The following is a 17,159-nucleotide window of genomic DNA, read 5'->3' on the forward strand; positions in this document are numbered from 1 at the left end:
CATTGGGATTTCAGTGGCAGAGGGCTTTGAGCCAGGGCTAGGGTATTTAATTCTAAAGGAAGGCTGGCCCCCAAGGAAGGTTTCCATCTATCAAGATGACTATAGTTTGAGACATGATCAAATCTGGTTTAATCAGGACCATCAGGTGATACGCCTGGGGCATCTGGGCTGGTGGAGGGGCACAGGCAGTAGTAGTACTAAATAATGGTGATTCTCGAAGCTAGTCAGATAAAAGTATTATCGCATTGAGAACAGTGTGGAGAAATGGAGAGGGGCCAGTAAGGACACATTTGGATTGAGTTTCAGGGCATAGCTGTGTTTTAGGCCTTCTGTTCTTACACAGCATGCTCACTTTGGGTACTCATGACCTCCTTGCCAGTAAATACCATCTATGTGCTTGTATTCCAGACACCTATCCAGCAGCCTACTGGATGGTTCCAATTAGCCGTTTCACAGGTTTCTCAGACGCTACATCATCCACCTGACTAACTCAGCAGCTTTTCCCCAAACCTGCTTCTCCTGAACGTTTCCATCTCTGTAGGTAGTATTACCCCCATCCATCAAGATGCAGAAAACTGGACATCACCCTTGATTCCTCTAGCTTCCTTATCCTTTATCTCAGCCTATTTGGCTCCATTCCCACTTCTATCATCATCCCTTGCCTCCTAATCGGACTTCCGAGCTCCAATCTCAGTGCCTCCAAATCATTTTACATATTATACCAGAGTGGCTTTTATAAATAGAAATTTGGAAAATATATCCTCCTTGTTCAAAGTTGCTAAGACCTCTACTCTTCTCTTCAGCTTCCATCTCTCTCCCCCTCGCATTGGGTTATCCTCTTATACTGAACTTCTTTCAGGTCTTCATTGATGCTAGGCTGCCCTCAAACCTCTGCACTTCCACCCACACTGCCTAGACCGGTCTTTTCTCTTATCAATTTCTTCTTCTGCGTCCAGGAGAGACATAACTTTTTCCAGAAACTTTTCCCTGATTCCTAGACCAGACTGTATCTCCCTGCGAAAAAGGATTATCATGGCATTCCAGAACTTTCCCTGCCATCCCATTCAGCAACTGTTGTTAAGTGGTTGTGTGTCCATATTTCCTTCTAGACTGAGTTCCATGAAGGCAATGGCCATGTTGATCATCTTCACTGCTGCATCCCCAGCACCCATGACAGTGCCTCCCACTTCCATACATATTTGTTGAATAAAAGAATGAGAGGATGAGGGCACTGGAGTGCTCTTCAGGAACCGAGCTAAGTGATGAGTCAGAAAGACTGAAATACAGCAAGGGATGGGGTAAATGGACAGCCTGGGGAACACCTAGGAGCCCACACTTAATTGCTGGTGTATCAAATACTAAGCTTATGGACTTCTAGGTGCTCCTAGAAGGAAGACCTGAGTTTACCTAAAGACACAAGATAGGATTTATAGCTCAAGTCTGTCTGACTGAAATCCTAGCAGTGTAATCCTGGCAAGGTACTGGTAGGGCTGATGTCAGAAGTCTTTGAGATAATTTGTGTAAAGTATAGATTGCACATGTATACCAGGCATGGTTACCTGGTATTTTGATGTGGCCCTTGTGATATAGTCATTATGCCATGTTCAACACTACCCATCAAAATTCAGCTTCTGCTGAATAATAATAATAGTTAATATTTCTGAGTACCTTTCCTCATAGCTGATGTTCTTCTGAAAATTATCTTATTTAGTCCTTATGGGACCCTGTGAAGAGTTTCTTTTATCATTCTCACTTATGAAGCAACCAAGGCATAGAGAGATTGACTGACTTGCTCAAAGTTTTGCTGAGCAAGATAAAGCATTTGACTATCTTGGTGATTCTACCACACAGACTCTCATTTGTTCCTAATATTTTTATTTGAATCTTATTTCTTCACTGTTAAAGAGTAAGATGTTTAAATTTAATTCAAGGAGTATTTATTGAATCACCTACCATGTGTGCAACATTAAGTACTGTGTGAAATTAAATTAACAGATATTTACCACTGACTATGACTTTCTAGAAGAGTGCTGTAATTTCTTAAATATTCGTGGAGTTTAACATCTTAGTGAGGGTACATTTTTTAAAAAGGCAAGGCAATATATAAAATAGGGATAAAATAGTATCTAGGCGTGAAGCTTCCTCAAATGTTTGCTCTCTAATGGTAATGCAGTTGCCCTCAGAATTGATCTGTTTTCATCAAGCAGATTCCAAATAGTCCAGGCCCCCAGACAAGGTCTCAGAGAGTTAAGGCACTTTTATACACACCATTCCTGAAATCGCTAAATTAAAAAAAAAAAAAAATGGCATTTGTTAGTCACAGGTCGTTGGGCAAAATGTCATTCGTCTTTTGGGGCAGAACATGGTCTGAATAACTGTCAGCAGAAACTTCAAAGGCTGTGTTTTTCAGGTTTAATTGAAAGTAAGTTTGGTTGCGCCAATTCTTTAAGGGTAAGAAATAGGACTTCTCAGTCAAATGGAATCAATTCCAGTTGGTTTTTTGAAGAGATGAAATTCCTGGTATTGATACCCCTAGAAGGAATATGTATCCAATGTACATTTTCTCCAATTTTGAGAACATTACTGTCATTACTCTTTTTTAAAATTAATTAATTAATTAATTAAAATTAATTAATTAATTTATTTTTGGCTGTGTTGGGTCTTTGTTTCTGTGCGAGGGCTTTCTCTAGTTGCGGCAAGCGGGGGCCACTCTTCATCGCGGTGCGCGGGCCTCTCACTATCGCGGCCTCTCTTGTTGCAGAGCACAGGCTCCAGATGCGCAGGCTCAGTAGCTGTGGCTCAGGGGCCCAGTTGCTCCGCGGCATGTGGGATCCTCCCAGACCAGGGCTCGAACCCGCGTCCCCTGCATTGGCAGGTAGACTCTCAAGCACTGTGCCACCAGGGAAGCCCACTGTCATTACTCTTGTCCTAGAAAGTCAGAGAATGAGTTTGTTCTAGCTTTCTACAAATTTTGCATTTCATTCACAATGAAATAAAGAGCAAAAGTTATCTGAAATACTTTACATCTGCAAATTATTTTATACTTGTTATTCTTGGCTCATCAGATTAAATTGCAATCGGAACGTCTCCTTTATAAATGGAGAGTTGATCAGCTTTTTACTTCCCACCACAAGTTTATCTCACCACAGAAGTCATCTGTGGAGGAGGCATTCCGCCTGTAATAAGCTGGGCCTGAGGCCCTGGGCCAGCATCCTCAAGGGTGTCACCCTTGCCTGCCTGGACGCCTCCAGGGTCTTCATGCAACTGCAAAAGGTTTTTCGTTATCTGGGATCCTGTTTGACCAATACAAAGAAAGAAAGAACTGAAAAACAGAATAAAGGTTACTTTAGAGTCAGAGATGAAGAGATTAAACACTCAGCTAGGGGTCAAGGTTTCAAAACCACCCTTACTGTATTCCCCCAGGAAAGTCTGATACTTTTTTCGTTTTGCATTGTTCGCCCTAAAGGCTTCTACCTTCCTCAGGGCACCCCCAGAATGTCAGTGGGTCTGAGGCAGGGCTGGGAAGAGGAGTAGGGGGAGGGGATGCGGTGACTCTCTGGGTGGGGGGCACTCTGGGGCAGCCAGGGAAGACCCAGCTCCCTCCCCACCCCCCCCCAACCCCCCCCCCCCGCCGGCGGCGTCCCCCCTGCCTCCCATGCTCCCCAGCGCCAGCCCTGCAGGGCTTTGGCCTCCTGACCCAGACAGAGCCGGGCGCTAGGGAGCCTGCGGCCGAGCCCGGGTCGCGCCGCCCCCAGCCTCAGGGCCGAGAGCCAAGAGTTCGAGGCCTCCCGATCCGGATATGATGAAAAGGAGCCACAGAGGGAGAAGTGTTTCTGGAGTATAGGCGCGCTGTAAGGGGGAAAGAGAGGCAGAGGGGAAAGAGTCCCCCTCGGAGGGGAGCCAGCGGGGCTGAGCTGGCTGGAAAGAGGAGGCGGAGAGCGCCGAGCGAGAGGAGCGGCGGCTGCCGCCGTTGCCGCCACTGCGGTGTACGCTGAGCGGGCGGGAGGAGGGGAGGGACACCCAGGGGTGGCCGCCGTCGGGCCAGCGCGACCCACGGCCCCTGCCGGAGCCTCGCTAGCTTTCCGAGGCGGAAGAGGAGGAGGAGGAAGGGGCTTTGAGTGAGTTGGGGGGATGCCGAGGTAGGTGGCGGTGCCCCGGGCGGGAGGAGGATGGGTTCTGATCCCAAATCCGATCTCCCTTCCAGCCTCTCCCCCTTGGGTACCCCCGCCCCCCTTCGACCCCCTAGGACTCACTGCTGTCAACTTGCTGGGTAACAGTTTTCCTCCCGGGTTTCAAGTCAAAACTTCCCCGGGGTGGGGTTTGGGGGAGGGAAGCGGAGGGGGAGGGAATGTCCTGCAGGGGTGGTGTGCTCTTCTCTCAAAACACTTTTTTTTTTTTTAATCCCCGCCAGAAGCGGTCAGTTGCCTGCACCCAACATCTCCGAGCCCTTAGTGCGTCCGCCCCGCAGGGCGGCGAGCTAGGCGGAGGCGCGGCGAGGGCTCCGAGAAGCGGCCCATGTCCGGCGCGGGTGAAGCCCCCGCTCCCGGGCCCCAGCTCGGGGCCGAGGCGGGCGGTGGCCGGCTGGGCGCCGCGGCCCAGGGTGAGTGTCGCTTGCAAGTTGCAAGCTCCTTTGTCATTGTTGCATTTTAAAATGTGTTCGCACATTTGCTGCTTGGGGTCTGTGTGTGGGGAATTGGTGCGAGGACCGAGCCAACCTCGTCCTTGTGAACTTTTGCATAGTTAGCATTACTCAAGCAAGTTCTCCAGCATTGCAGCCCTAGATCAACAACCGGATAAGAGGGCGGGATCCGTTGGTCCCTCCACTCCCCCCTTCCTTTGGCTGCGGAGAAACAGGATGACAGGATCGCTTCTTTCTTAAGCATATGCATTTCAGGGCCTAAGACCCGACAGTGTGGGCTCTGAAGCACTTCCCCACTACTTCTCTTCAGTTCTGTGCCTTCATCAGATCAAGGACTGCCGCTGCTTTCTGAACAAGCCTGCACTCTCCCTTCATCTTTCTGTTTTTTGTGGGCTCGCCTGCAACTCTGATAATCCAGGTTTCTGTGACCAATTGCTTTGGGATGGCTCATGCATACGTTTTCAATAACTGTTTTTGTTTTGAAATACACAGGCTTCAAAAGAAATGTTTTTCAAGAATGAATTAGCTCTTTGTGTTCTTCCAAAGCGTAAACACATTCAGCCTGTAAAGAAAATACTTCTGTTTCTGGGAAAATTCCATAGTAAGCTTATTAACAAGTCAAACAGTATCTTTTTTCTCTTGAAGGTAACATACTTCAGGTTTTCATTGGTGACAGAGAGCAAGGATCTTAATCTCCTGATGTATTTTCCTCTTAGGGTGGTTCTGATTTAAAGAGTTCTGACACTGATACAAACTAAATAATTTTCCAGGGCTCCAAAACCTATTTTACTTTTTCTCTTGATTTTAAGCCTATCTAATACACGCCCCCCGCCCCCGCCCCCTTTAGCAATAATGTAATGAGCTTCTTGGGATTCTTTTTGTTAAGGCAGTAAAAAGTGGAAAAGAAGAAGTTAATGTCGAACCCACAGTAGGTAAAAGCAGAAAACTCCATGGCTAAATTAAAATGTGGAATTCAAGGGCTGTTAAATTGAATTATGTTTATCATTTTTTTTTTTTTTTGCTTCTAAACAGTGAGTCATTTTTTCTAAACAGAGAAAATCAGAAAATCAGAACTAGAATGATAAACACGTTTTCCCAGAAGAAGCCCATGTTCCTCACACTGTATTGCCAAGGCAATCATTTTCTTGTCATTAGGCATGCCCTCAGTAGTCATATCGACTCCTTGATGGGATGTTTAGGTTCACACTTGAGGTGTTCATCACTATTGTTAACAAATGCTTATGTCAAAAATCAACCTCAAACACACTAGAAAAACGATTTAGAACTAGTGATATCTACAATGTCCAACTTTAATAATACACATTTTTAAAGTCAGTAGAAGCTGCAGTGATAATGCACTGTACAGATGTAATGCTGTAAGGTATCACATGATCTGACTTTAAGAAGCCAGCATCTAGAATGGTCTGAAGGAGAACGTGGACTGCATACAACGCATTATCAGTGTGGAAACTCTTGGGTTATGTTTTACCTGAAAATTGACTTAACCTCAGCAACATTTTTTTTTTTTTAGTAGTTTAACTTTGACTCACCACATCCTCTAAGTAGGCATCAATTTAATTGTAAATATAATATAAAGTTAAGTTTTTAAAAAAGAAAATCCTCAGAATCTTGTTAAAAGATTGTCTCAAACAAGCAGATTTCATAAGTTGAAAGAAAAAGTGTTTTGGAGCAAGTGGGTAGGGAGAAAGCTTCAAGATGTAGCTGCCATGGTTAGGGTGGTTTTATTGGTAAAGACGTTAGTGAAGAACCTTTGCCCGCAAGCCACTCTCCTCTTAAGCTCTTCCTCGAGTTCTTTCATCCTCATCCTTCTGTCCTTGAGTTATTGATCATCTTTTCAGAATAATAGTTGAATAGTACTCTGGTAAGATAAGGCTGCTTAGTTAATAGAAACCTAATTTTAAAATTTTATATATTAAAATCAGTGAGAAAAATGGAATGTTCTATGAAAGTTAACAGAAAATGTCTTTTCATGAAGGAGAAGGATAAGATCAAGTCTTCCCCTGTGAACAAAGTACAATGTATATGTGTATTAATATGTATGTGCATATATATACATATTATATCACATAAAGACATATGATATAATCTATACATATATTACTGTGCTGTGATGCACTATCTGTACTACTAACCAAAGGCACAGAAAATTAAAGATGAAAGTAATTTTAGGGGGTCTCTAGTCTGAACTCCCCATCAAATCTAGAATTTCTTTCTACATTCTTTCAGGTGGTTAGTTAGACACCTACAGTGTAGTGCATTCTCCTTATCAGCATTCATAGTTATGAAAGTTTTTCATATTGAGAGCATAGGTCTCTCTCTTTACAGCTTCTCCCCTTTGGCTGTGATTCTGCAAGCACAACTCTATTGCTCTGAAAGCATTAAAAATCTTATTTGTGCATTCTGAAAATTGTTACAGATCAAGGACTTAAGCTCCTATGCCCCAGGCTGTCAGAGGGAACCAGAATGGGTGTGGGAAGGTAGGGAGCAGTGGGGACTGTGGACTACTGTAGAGCTCAGGCCCAGGAGACGGTACTTCTCAGCTCCAGCTCATTGTTGCCATTTGGGTTAATATCTTCCGGTATTTCAAGAGATACTGGAAATACGGATTTTTATGTATCATTGCTCCCTTTTAAAAAGTTGGCAACTAATTAAATTCAATTTTTATCCAGGCCAAGCAAAGCAACCACACCTGCAGGCTGGAAATGGCCTGTATGCAGCTGATTTGTGATCTCTATTTGTGATCTCTATAGAAAATAGAAAGTAAACCTGTGATTTAAAACTATTTCCCTGTTTATGATGAACTTCTGAAAGACTTGACTTGATTTGCCTTCTCAAGCAAAGTACCTGTATAAGTGTCTCGATAAGTGAAGGACAATTTGGGCCAAACTTACTTTTGTTTTAAGAGAGAATGGATCTTGTATATGGGGTTCACCTAATTCTCATTTTTTTCCTTTTTGGATCAAGCATCTTAAAATTCATTGTGTTATCAACCCTGATAGGTATTTGCTTTTTTGTGCAAAAGTTATTAGAATCCATGTGGTCGAAAGAGCCTTTTAATTAAGTGCTTCCATATTTGTGACTTGTAACTAGAAGGTTCTTTAGAAATAACTTAGTCTAACTGGCTCACTTTCTAGAAGGGATGTCCAAAGACTTTAAGTGACTTGCCCAAGGTCTCATACACAGTAGAAATCAGGGTGTTTCGTGGTAAATGTGGTTGAAGTAGAGAATGAATACAGCTTTTTTCCTGTGGATGGATGAATTGAAGATAATCAGCTTTGGATACTGCGAATCACTTGAGCCTGTTCCGGCCCCTGCAGCCCCCCTCCCTCCCCCATTGCATTTGCCAAGATTTAGACGGTTGGACTGTGTGCTGGAATATTCTTTAATGTGGTAATGTGTGATTTAATGCACTTTTCTCTCTTGGGAGAGTCCTCTGAGACTATTAGGCGGACTTTTCATAGCAGGATGCAAAATGCCAGTAAAGTTAATTAAAAATAATTTAAAATAGAAGCTAGGGAGAAGATGTTCAAGTTGAAATTACACAAGAAGAGCTTTGACTTAGAAGCTTAGCTGATTTGTCAGGAATTTATAGTGGCTAATCAGGTTTCCTGTATGGGAAGCCTGTTTATTTCAATTATACCACATACGCTCGTAATATCCATATTCTTCAACTTTTATCATATCGTTTTATCCTTTTGATTAAGAATGGCATTTCTCAAAGTGTGTCATCTTTGGGCAGCTTCTATCTCTGGTCCTCAATCGGGGACGATAGTGCCTTCCAGGAGACATTTGGCAACCTCTCAAGACATGTTTGGTGGTCGTAACAGGGGTGGGGTGGCTGCTCTGGGGATGTAGTGGGTGGAGGCCGGGGATAACGCTAAACATCTGACAGTGCACAGGACAGGGCAGCCCCTCGCAACAAAGAATTATCTGGCCCAGAATGTCGATGGTGTTGACGTGCTATCCTAGTCTTTCAAGGCTACTGACATCTTTGGCTCCACTCCAGAGTTACAGAATCAGCATCTTGAGAGTAAGACTCAAGAATCTGCATTTTTAACAAGCTCCAGGCGCTCTTTATCTCTAGTTGAGAATCATTGTTTTTAGAGGCTTTTATCTGTAGAAAGACATGCTATATATATTTTTTTTTGGGGGGGGAGAAAGCCTTAAAAAAATCTTGAGAAGAGTCCCCTTTTCCAATTCCAAACTTTAAATCATATCACTCCACGTGTACCGTCTCTTAGAGCTCGCCAGCATTTTTATCCCGTATCCCAATTAAGAAAACTAGGCCTGAGTATTCATCCTCAAAAAGTTTCCTGTCAAGATTATATGTACTATAGTACAAATATATTGTGAATATTAGAAAAGAAATGTATGAATAAAAATTTAAAAGGATGAGATAAAAATAAGTAAATAAATAGATCTTTTAATACTTTCTTCTGCCACCTCAGTAGATATTTTTGTCCCACCACCCTACACTTCTCTCTGGGGATCCCAGCATTATGCAATAATAAGGAAAGAAGTCTCTAATTTGCATGTGAGCTGTATTCACTTGTAAATTGGATTTTTGGAATCTGGATTATCTTTTCTCATAGAAACAGAATGATAAGTTATGTTTACCTCCATAATCTCAAAAGATTTTTGAAAATTTTATTAAATTTTATATATTTACAATGATAAATTGTAGAGAACATACTCTTATGATTCTGGCAACCACATACAAATAACCAAGAACAAAATTGAGTGAAACATTTTGAATACAGATGCTTGAGAAAGAACAGGCTTAACTGGAAAACTATAAGGAAACTTGTCTAGATTTGGAAGAGGATTTGGGGGCATTTTCAAGCACCTTGGACTTTATACTCCCAATTCTTTTTTATGCCTAAAGGAACTAATGTTCATTTTACAAGTTTAGTTAGAGAAGTGCAAGCCTTATCAGCTAGGCATAGTCATTTTCCCTCTGCTAAGTAAAAGAATCAAATGCGTAAGAGGAGGATGTAACTGGGAAAAAACTAAGAGGGGAGGGAGGAAGGAAGTGGTTAAAAAAAGTACGACTAAAAAGTGTTTGGAGAGGTTGAAGTGTTTGAGTTGAGAACTGCGATTAAAGTTCTAAGGGATAGCATGGTATGAACTGAGCTGGAGGGGACCATGTTAAGAAACAAGATGATGGCACAAAATCTTGAGAGAGGGAGCACTGCTTACCCTGAAGTAGGCCCTAGTATATATTTGTGGAATAAATGATTGGGTAAATGGAGGGCTTGATTGCTGTCCAGAACACGTGTGAGTCATGGCAGCAAAAGGCAATGAACAGCATCGGTTTGGGGGTCAGGGTGGAGGATGGGACTAGGGAAAGCATTTATATGTTTGTGTTTATAATTCAGGATACTTGTATAGAGGATAAATTTTTAATACCGATTTTCATCTCTACCATAGCCTTTTTGTTTGTCTTCACATTGTTTATTTCTGCCTTACTCAGGTGCTCTGTGAATGTTCCATCATATATATATATCTATATATAGAGATATATATATGATGCTATATGACAGATACAGAGAGAAATAGATTGATGAATGAAATCTGGGACTTGCAGGGTGATGGGAGAAATAAATAAGTTTACACATACCTATAATATAAGGTAGATGGAAAGGTTATAACAGAGGCACAAAGCAAATGATGGCAGAATATGGGAGAGAGAAAGCATCTCTAGCTGGGGCATTTGGAAAAACCTCAAAGAAAACTTCTGATTTGAGTTGGACTAAGAAGCATAGTCATACTCGCCTTTGTGGACATGGATGTGAAAAGCAAGACTTGAAAGGGACTGTTAGAGAATGTGGAGGACTTCACTGAGACCATTGTGTGAGCTGTATTAAGGAGCTGAGAAAAAGGTAAAGTTGTAAAGATAAGCTAAAGTAATTTTGAGAAGGGCCCTGATTTTCCTGCTGAGGAATTTGTATATCCTTTCTGTAGGCAATAGAGCCATTGAAAGTTTTTGATAAGGGTAAGGATAGGACCAAATTGGTGTTTTTAGGAAAATAAATCTGGTGGCAGTTCAAAGGATGGTTTTGGAGGGAGAGGCAAGAGTGAAGGCAGTGATTTTCCAGGAGGCTATTATAATAGCCTGGCAAAAGATAAGAGGACCTAGGGCAGTACCAGTGGGAGTAGAATTGAGAATATGGATTTAAGAACGATAGCAAAAGTAGGATAGAGTTCTATCTTGCTGTGAGAAATTGTTCAGGGCATTGATTTTTACTTATTCATTTTTTTTTTTTTTAAAGAGTATAGTAGTTTTTATTTTAAATTTAATTTATTCATTTATTTATTTATTTTTGGCTGTGTTGGGTCTTCGTTTCTGTGCGAGGGCTTTCTCTAGTTGCGGCAAGCGGGGGCCACTCTTCATCGCGGTGCGCGGGCCTTTCACTGTCGTGGCCTCTCTTGTTGCGGAGCACAGGCTCCAGACGCGCAGGCTCAGCAGTTGTGGCTCATGGGCCTAGTTGCTCCGTGGCATGTGGGATCTTCCCAGACCAGGGCTCGAACCCGTGTCCCCTGCATTGGCAGGCAGATTCTCAACCACTGCGCCACCAGGGAAGCCCACTTATTCATTTTTGAATCTCCTAAAACCAGGCACAGTGTCCAAATTTTGTTCAATGGAATTGATGTGGTTGGGCAAAATATTTAATATGGGAGAAGGTGGAAAGGTAGAAATTTAAGGTAATCCACAGGTTTGCTTTTTAGCCTGAGTGGAAACATGGGAGGAGCTGCTGAGTCTTTTTTTGATCATGTTGGTTCCATGGAACTCATCCTTAAGCCAGGACAGCCAGTAGGCCACTGAAAAAGAGAATTTGTTACTAGGAGAGTGGTGAGGGTCAGGTGCACAGACTAAGAGTTCACCACCAAGTAGCTGATGGATGGGCACAAGAGTGAGAGAGAGAGGACTGAAGACAGATTTGGGAGAATGGCTGCCCTTTTGGGAGGAGAAGGAAAAGAATACAGAAAGAGAGTCCATAAGGATTGGTCACAGAAGTGTTAGGTGTTTAGAGGTCATGGAAGATGAGAAGAGTTCTGGTTTGTTAAGGGAGAAGCAGGGGGTATAGAAGGCTCCTTTTGGATGGGCGGATTTTGAGCATGTCCACCACACACTAATGGAAAGAAAGCCAGGGGATAGAGAGAAAAGATGAAAGAGCATGGGGTGGAGCCGTGCTGCAGTGGGTGTTTGTAATTGAAAGAGTAAAATTGTAGGAAGGAAGGAGATGATGAGATCAGTCTTAGGAAAGTTGGGAATGTTCCCCTTTGAGATGGGGATGGGAGAAAAGGATGAGTGATCATCTAGAGAAAATTTCATGTGAGAAAGAGATTATTGAAGGCCTAGATGTTCTCAGCAAAATAGATGTAACATTTGCTGAGAGCAAGGGGGAGTGTTAGGATGAGTCAGGAAATTTGAGATGTGTAGAAAAGATTGGGAAGAATGAAGAATTCAAGAGGGAGTCAATCTGGGGCAAACAAAAGGACTGCTCAGTAACACTGAGGGCTTAACAAAGAATGAACGGCATGAATTTTTAGTGGACACGGTCAGCATGGTTGATTGCCTTTCTCAGCAAGAAGCATTCGGGACCTTGGGAATAGAAGCAGATAGAATGGATTTTTGGAATTAGCATAGGGTTGGAAGTTGGCAGAATGGAAGCAGTGGAGGGCCTGGGGCAAGGGAGGAGGATTAGGCATGTGTGGGAAGAGTGTCTTTGTACCACCTGATCTTGTGTTCCCGGCTGTATGGGGAGCTGGAGAGACCAGCAGTGCAATTAGCAGGCTGTGATTTCTGGCCAGCAAGAATCATGCCTGTTGGCCTTGTTTGGTCAGTTCACATACAAGGATTTAATATACATAACTGAGTGATCTTTACAGGGCTGCTGGGGAAGCTGTGGAATTTTTGGGTGTGTAAGAGCCTTTCCTGTTTCTTTGAACCTCATTTCCTGGATCTTGGTGAGGTGATTTCATGGAAAGTTCTAATAACAGTGTGCAGTTATTTTACTAGCATTATATTTTTACAATAAAAGATTTTGGGGAAAAGGAAACACATAAATTGTCACAGTCTAAAGTTAGGCCATTTGCAAATGGAAAATTAGTTAGAACAACAACAAACAGAGGAGGGAAACAGTTCAACCAAATTGTTTTTCTGAGTCAATGTAATTATTCTACTGTATAAAGGCATGGGATGTGATTTTTATGTTTCTATTCCGAAAAATCTTTACTCAATTTTTATTAAGGGGGGATTGATTCTGCACTGGCTAGAGTCTAGATGTTTGGATAGTTGAACTTTGGTGATTCATTGGAGCATATAAAAGATGCTGCAGCCCTTCCTGCTATCTTAATCAGTCCTGGGTTTTAGATGATTTTCTCTCTCTGTCTTTACCTTTTTCTCTCTGTGTCTCTCTTTTTCCCCCTCCTCTCCCTCTTGCCATTAACACTTTACTGATGTTACTTAAACTTTTCATATTTTCTTTTGACATTAGCATACACATCCTGAAGGAGGTAAGCTTTTTTACTGTAAGTTTTTGAAACTGAGTTGCATTTTATAGATTCTAATCGCTTAGAGTTCACTAAGTAGGAACTATGAAGAGTTATTTTAACATTAATTTCGTTTGTGGTTTCTACTTGAAGTCCACTTCTGTTTTCAGATTCACACCCACATGATCTGAAGTAAGATGATTCATATGCGTGTGCTTTTATGCCCGATTTTTAAGTAGTTTCAGGAATAAAGTCTGAAATACATTTTCATGCTAGCATATATATTTTGTCAAATATATCGACATATTTGAACAGGAAACCCTGTCAACAAATATGTCTTGTGTGGCTACTATGCAGAAAATCCCGTGACGATTGAAAATGTATAACACATAGTTCTGCCCAGAAGGAATTTGTAAACTAGGTGAGAGAGAGGATGATGTTTACATGTGTGCCAAATTAAATTGTAATCCCTTGTCTAAATATCAATTCAAGATTACGACAAGTACCATGTGACAGGTGAGTTTATGGGCAGTTGCCAGCTTACTGGTACAGTTCTGGCTTCTGGAGGTTGAGAGCGAATCTCAGAATAATGAGTCAGTTTTGTCTGGGTTGGGCTGTGAGTGACCCCAGCTGAAGAAGGCACAGTTTGTAGGTCTTCTTGGTTTGGATTATGCAGAGTTGAGCACCAAAAATAAGGCACCTTGTGGTGAGCAGGTGACAGGCCCTCTGAAGGCAGGTGGCAGAGGGCAAGGGAACCAGCTTCCTCTCCTCACTTTCTCTACTCCAAGAAATGGTCCTCCTACTCTTTTTCATAGGGGATCAGTCTTTAATCTTCTGGGTCTCTATGAATATAGACCTACCCTGTTCTTATTTTTTCCATCACATCATCCAAGCAACCTGCAGGATTTTAGGAAAATTTTCTGAGGGGTTTTACTCTTTATTTCTTACTGAGATACAAGCTGAAATTATGGAGCATGGGAAAGGTGTAGGAGTTTACAACCTTAAAATATGTACAATGTTAAAATAACTATCAGTTTTTCATCCATATGCAAAATGAATTTAATTCTTACTGAGCCAAGGAGTAGCATGTTCAATCTTTGTGTTAGAAAAATATTTCTGGTTGGAGCAGAAAAAGATGGGAGGCCCTGGTAGTGGGTATGGGCGAGAAAGTATAGATTTAAGAGAAATTGGGATGCTGTAACTAACAGGATCTGGTAATTGATTGCTGGGGCAGGGGAAATAAGGGGAAAATAGAGAGCTAAAAGTGATTCCGTGAATACCATTGACCAATATACAGACTACAGTTGGAGAAATAGGCGGGGACTGAAGAGAAGTGGTGATGAATTTTGGGAAATGTTAAGTTTGAATTGCTAAAGATATAGTCGTGTAGAGTTGAAACTCCAAATCTACAGGTCAGGGCAGGAATCAGGGTGAAGGTAATGGATCTACAAGTTATCCTCCTGGAGGTGACTGAAACTGTGGAAGTTAATGAGATTGCAGAGGTTGTAAAGCCAAAATGGGTTGGTGGTCTTAAAGGAGAATTTAAAGTAGGCAGTGCCCCAAAGAGATGGTCCAGAAGGTCAGAGGCTGTGTTGGTGAATTAAATGAGAGGCTCCTGGTTTTGTCCTTTAGGAGAATTACCAGAGAGGAAGCATCCCCTGACTTCTAATTCATATCCGTCATTCTGAAGTCCAAGAAATCAATTTCAATATACTGCAAATTCTCTTATTATCTTATTTGTGGCTTCACCACTATTTGAAATGCTCTTCTCCATCCTCTCTGATTTATTTCAAGATCAGGCTCAAATCATAGCTTTGAAATGCCTTTACAAATTAAACAACTTCCTTTGGTTCACTTTTGACTTCCATTGGCCTTCCTTCTTGTAATAGTGCCAAATAAGGGTTTATTCCTTAACCGGAGAGATTGGGGCCGAAAGTGTTCTTGATAAAATCACTCAGTTTAACCGAGAAGTAACAGAAAAGTTTTAAAAATTGTGGCACTTAGAATAATGATGATGCTAAAAAACTAAAGATGGGTGTGTACCCTTATTTTAAAAAAGGGGAAGAAGGTAATATCCTCAATTCCTTTTTATATTGTAACAGGGTTAATTGACTGCTGAGTAGGGGAACTGCTATAGATATGGTATCTCTGGATTTCAACAGTCAGTAAGGCAAATTCTTTCATGATAGCTTTTTAGATAAGAGTAAGAAGACTATCGTGCTTATAAAAGTGGATAGAATATGGAAGAGGGAAGATTAGGTTTTGATTGCAAAGAGCAAAATATGATGAATCAGTGAAAATTATAAGTAGATTTTAGACAATTGTGGGGAAGGAAGTCTTTGAATAATTAAGGCGTCCTAAGTTGAAGTAAGCTGTCTTCTGAGGCTGTTTCCCTATCCCTGGAAGTATTCATGCCTACTCTCCTTGGCTTATTCCTGGCGATGCTGGATGTTGATTGTTTTCAACTGAATTCATGTTTTCAGGTTGGGCTAAGAGATCTTTATGAGCCCATGTCACTCCAAATTCCGTGAGCCTATGAGAGTTTGGCTTTAATATGAGTATATTTGCTGGTAGAAAGAACACAATTGAACTTGTATCTGAGAGGCAGGAGTCAGGGGTCAGTTATCCTGAAAATACATTTTTAGGATGAGGAACTTTAGATTTAGATGTAAGAGGTGCAGGAGATTAAGATGACTGAGATAATGTGTCCTGGTCCCCTGCATCACCCTGCCTTTATCTAACCTCCCCACTACTTTTTTTTTTAATGGAAAGTGTCTAGTTCTTTCTCCCCCCATTTATTTAGAGCCCAGATTATTGAGAGATTATTTGCACTACTGCTGCATTTTGCACCTATTCATTTGCGTATCTGTATTCAATTGCATATTCATGTAATTTTTTTGTAATTGCTTTCCACTTTGCTGTGTATAAAACCTGTTGTTCTCTACCCACCCACAACCTGTAAACTAGTTGAGTCAATGTCATTTTTCTCATTCTTTTGAATCGAAACACACCATAAGCTTCTAAATGCGTAAGAAGCCCTTTGAAGGAGTGAATTTAGATTTTGCTCAGAATCTTATTATTTTTCAAAGTAATGGTAATAACGATTAGTTGATTAAGTTGATTTAAGCATTTAATTCATTCAACAAACATAGTATATCTGATTATATAATAACTTATAAAATTACGAAATTTTGTGCATATGCTCATTCATCTGTTAAAAATGCTTTGGTTATCTTAAAATGTTGTTTTGGACAATGAGATTTTAATCTGTGTTAGAACATTAGGCTAAGCAGGTAGGTTTGCCAGTGTTTCTTAAAGGTCATTAAGCTTGAGGGATTTTTTTTTTTCCTTTTTTTGTATCAGTGAAGAAGTAAAATTCCAGAGCCTCAGGTCTTCCTGAAAGCTGCCTTATCTTTGGTTTTTAAAGGTTACATTTGGGAAACATTTGTAGATTTCCACATTGTTCTTAGCCTCTGGGAAATAGAGACCCAGATTTTTTTTTTTTTTTTTTTTTTTACTTTTCCCAGACATTTTAGTCTCAGATTACTTGAGATTTCATAATCCGGAATACACATAGATGATCTGAAATAATGCTGGTATTTGGAAGAGTAAAAATGAAATGGTTTAAAGTTTACAGATAAAGGAGGTATGAATATAGATTGCATAGCAGTAAGAATATACATATTATGTAGATTATAAATGATTTATCATAGATTAAAGTCAAATATTTAATTGAAGTAGATCTAACATGCAACAGTCCCAAATTTTAGGCATGAAGAAAGCTGCTAACGCTCCTTTCTATAAGAACTGAGTGAATTGTATACTGATTAAGTTTTATGAGGTTTTATAAGGATATCTGCCAAGGACCATCATTTATATTAGTTCTTCGCAAAGTAAGCATATAAAGTACGGATAACAAGTAGGCCAATGTACTTGATGATTGGCTCGTGCATTTACACCTACCTCTGCCTAGTTCAAAAGAACACTTGAGGTAACTTATAAG

At 41.2% G+C, this 17,159-nt stretch overlaps 1 protein-coding gene and 1 long non-coding RNA gene across 4 annotated transcripts in view; one reads left to right on the forward strand and one right to left on the reverse strand.

The window, feature by feature from the left end:
* Positions 1-2,712: 2,712 nt before the first annotated feature.
* LOC133096386 (uncharacterized) lies at positions 2,713-4,289 on the reverse strand. The gene is made up of 3 exons (XR_009701772.1): positions 4,254-4,289; positions 3,145-3,293; positions 2,713-2,928 (listed from the first exon to the last, which is right to left on the reverse strand). It is a non-coding gene; the product is annotated as an uncharacterized LOC133096386 (long non-coding RNA).
* The window catches only part of MDFIC (MyoD family inhibitor domain containing), a 97,465-nt gene continuing 83,925 nt past the window's right edge, over positions 3,620-17,159 (forward strand). Inside the window, exons 1-2 of one of the 3 annotated variants that reach the window (XM_061197956.1) lie at positions 3,620-4,139; positions 4,412-4,600. In XM_061197956.1, coding sequence (XP_061053939.1) covers positions 4,516-4,600 — 85 coding nt within the window. In that variant the 5' untranslated portion in view covers positions 3,620-4,139; positions 4,412-4,515. The remainder of the gene's footprint in view (positions 4,140-4,411; positions 4,601-17,159) is intronic. The other 2 variants (XM_061197957.1, XM_061197958.1) reach the window with 2 other exon arrangements.

This window comes from Eubalaena glacialis, chromosome 8 (genome assembly GCF_028564815.1).
Source record: "Eubalaena glacialis isolate mEubGla1 chromosome 8, mEubGla1.1.hap2.+ XY, whole genome shotgun sequence".
Classification (NCBI taxonomy): Eukaryota; Metazoa; Chordata; class Mammalia; order Artiodactyla; family Balaenidae; genus Eubalaena; species Eubalaena glacialis.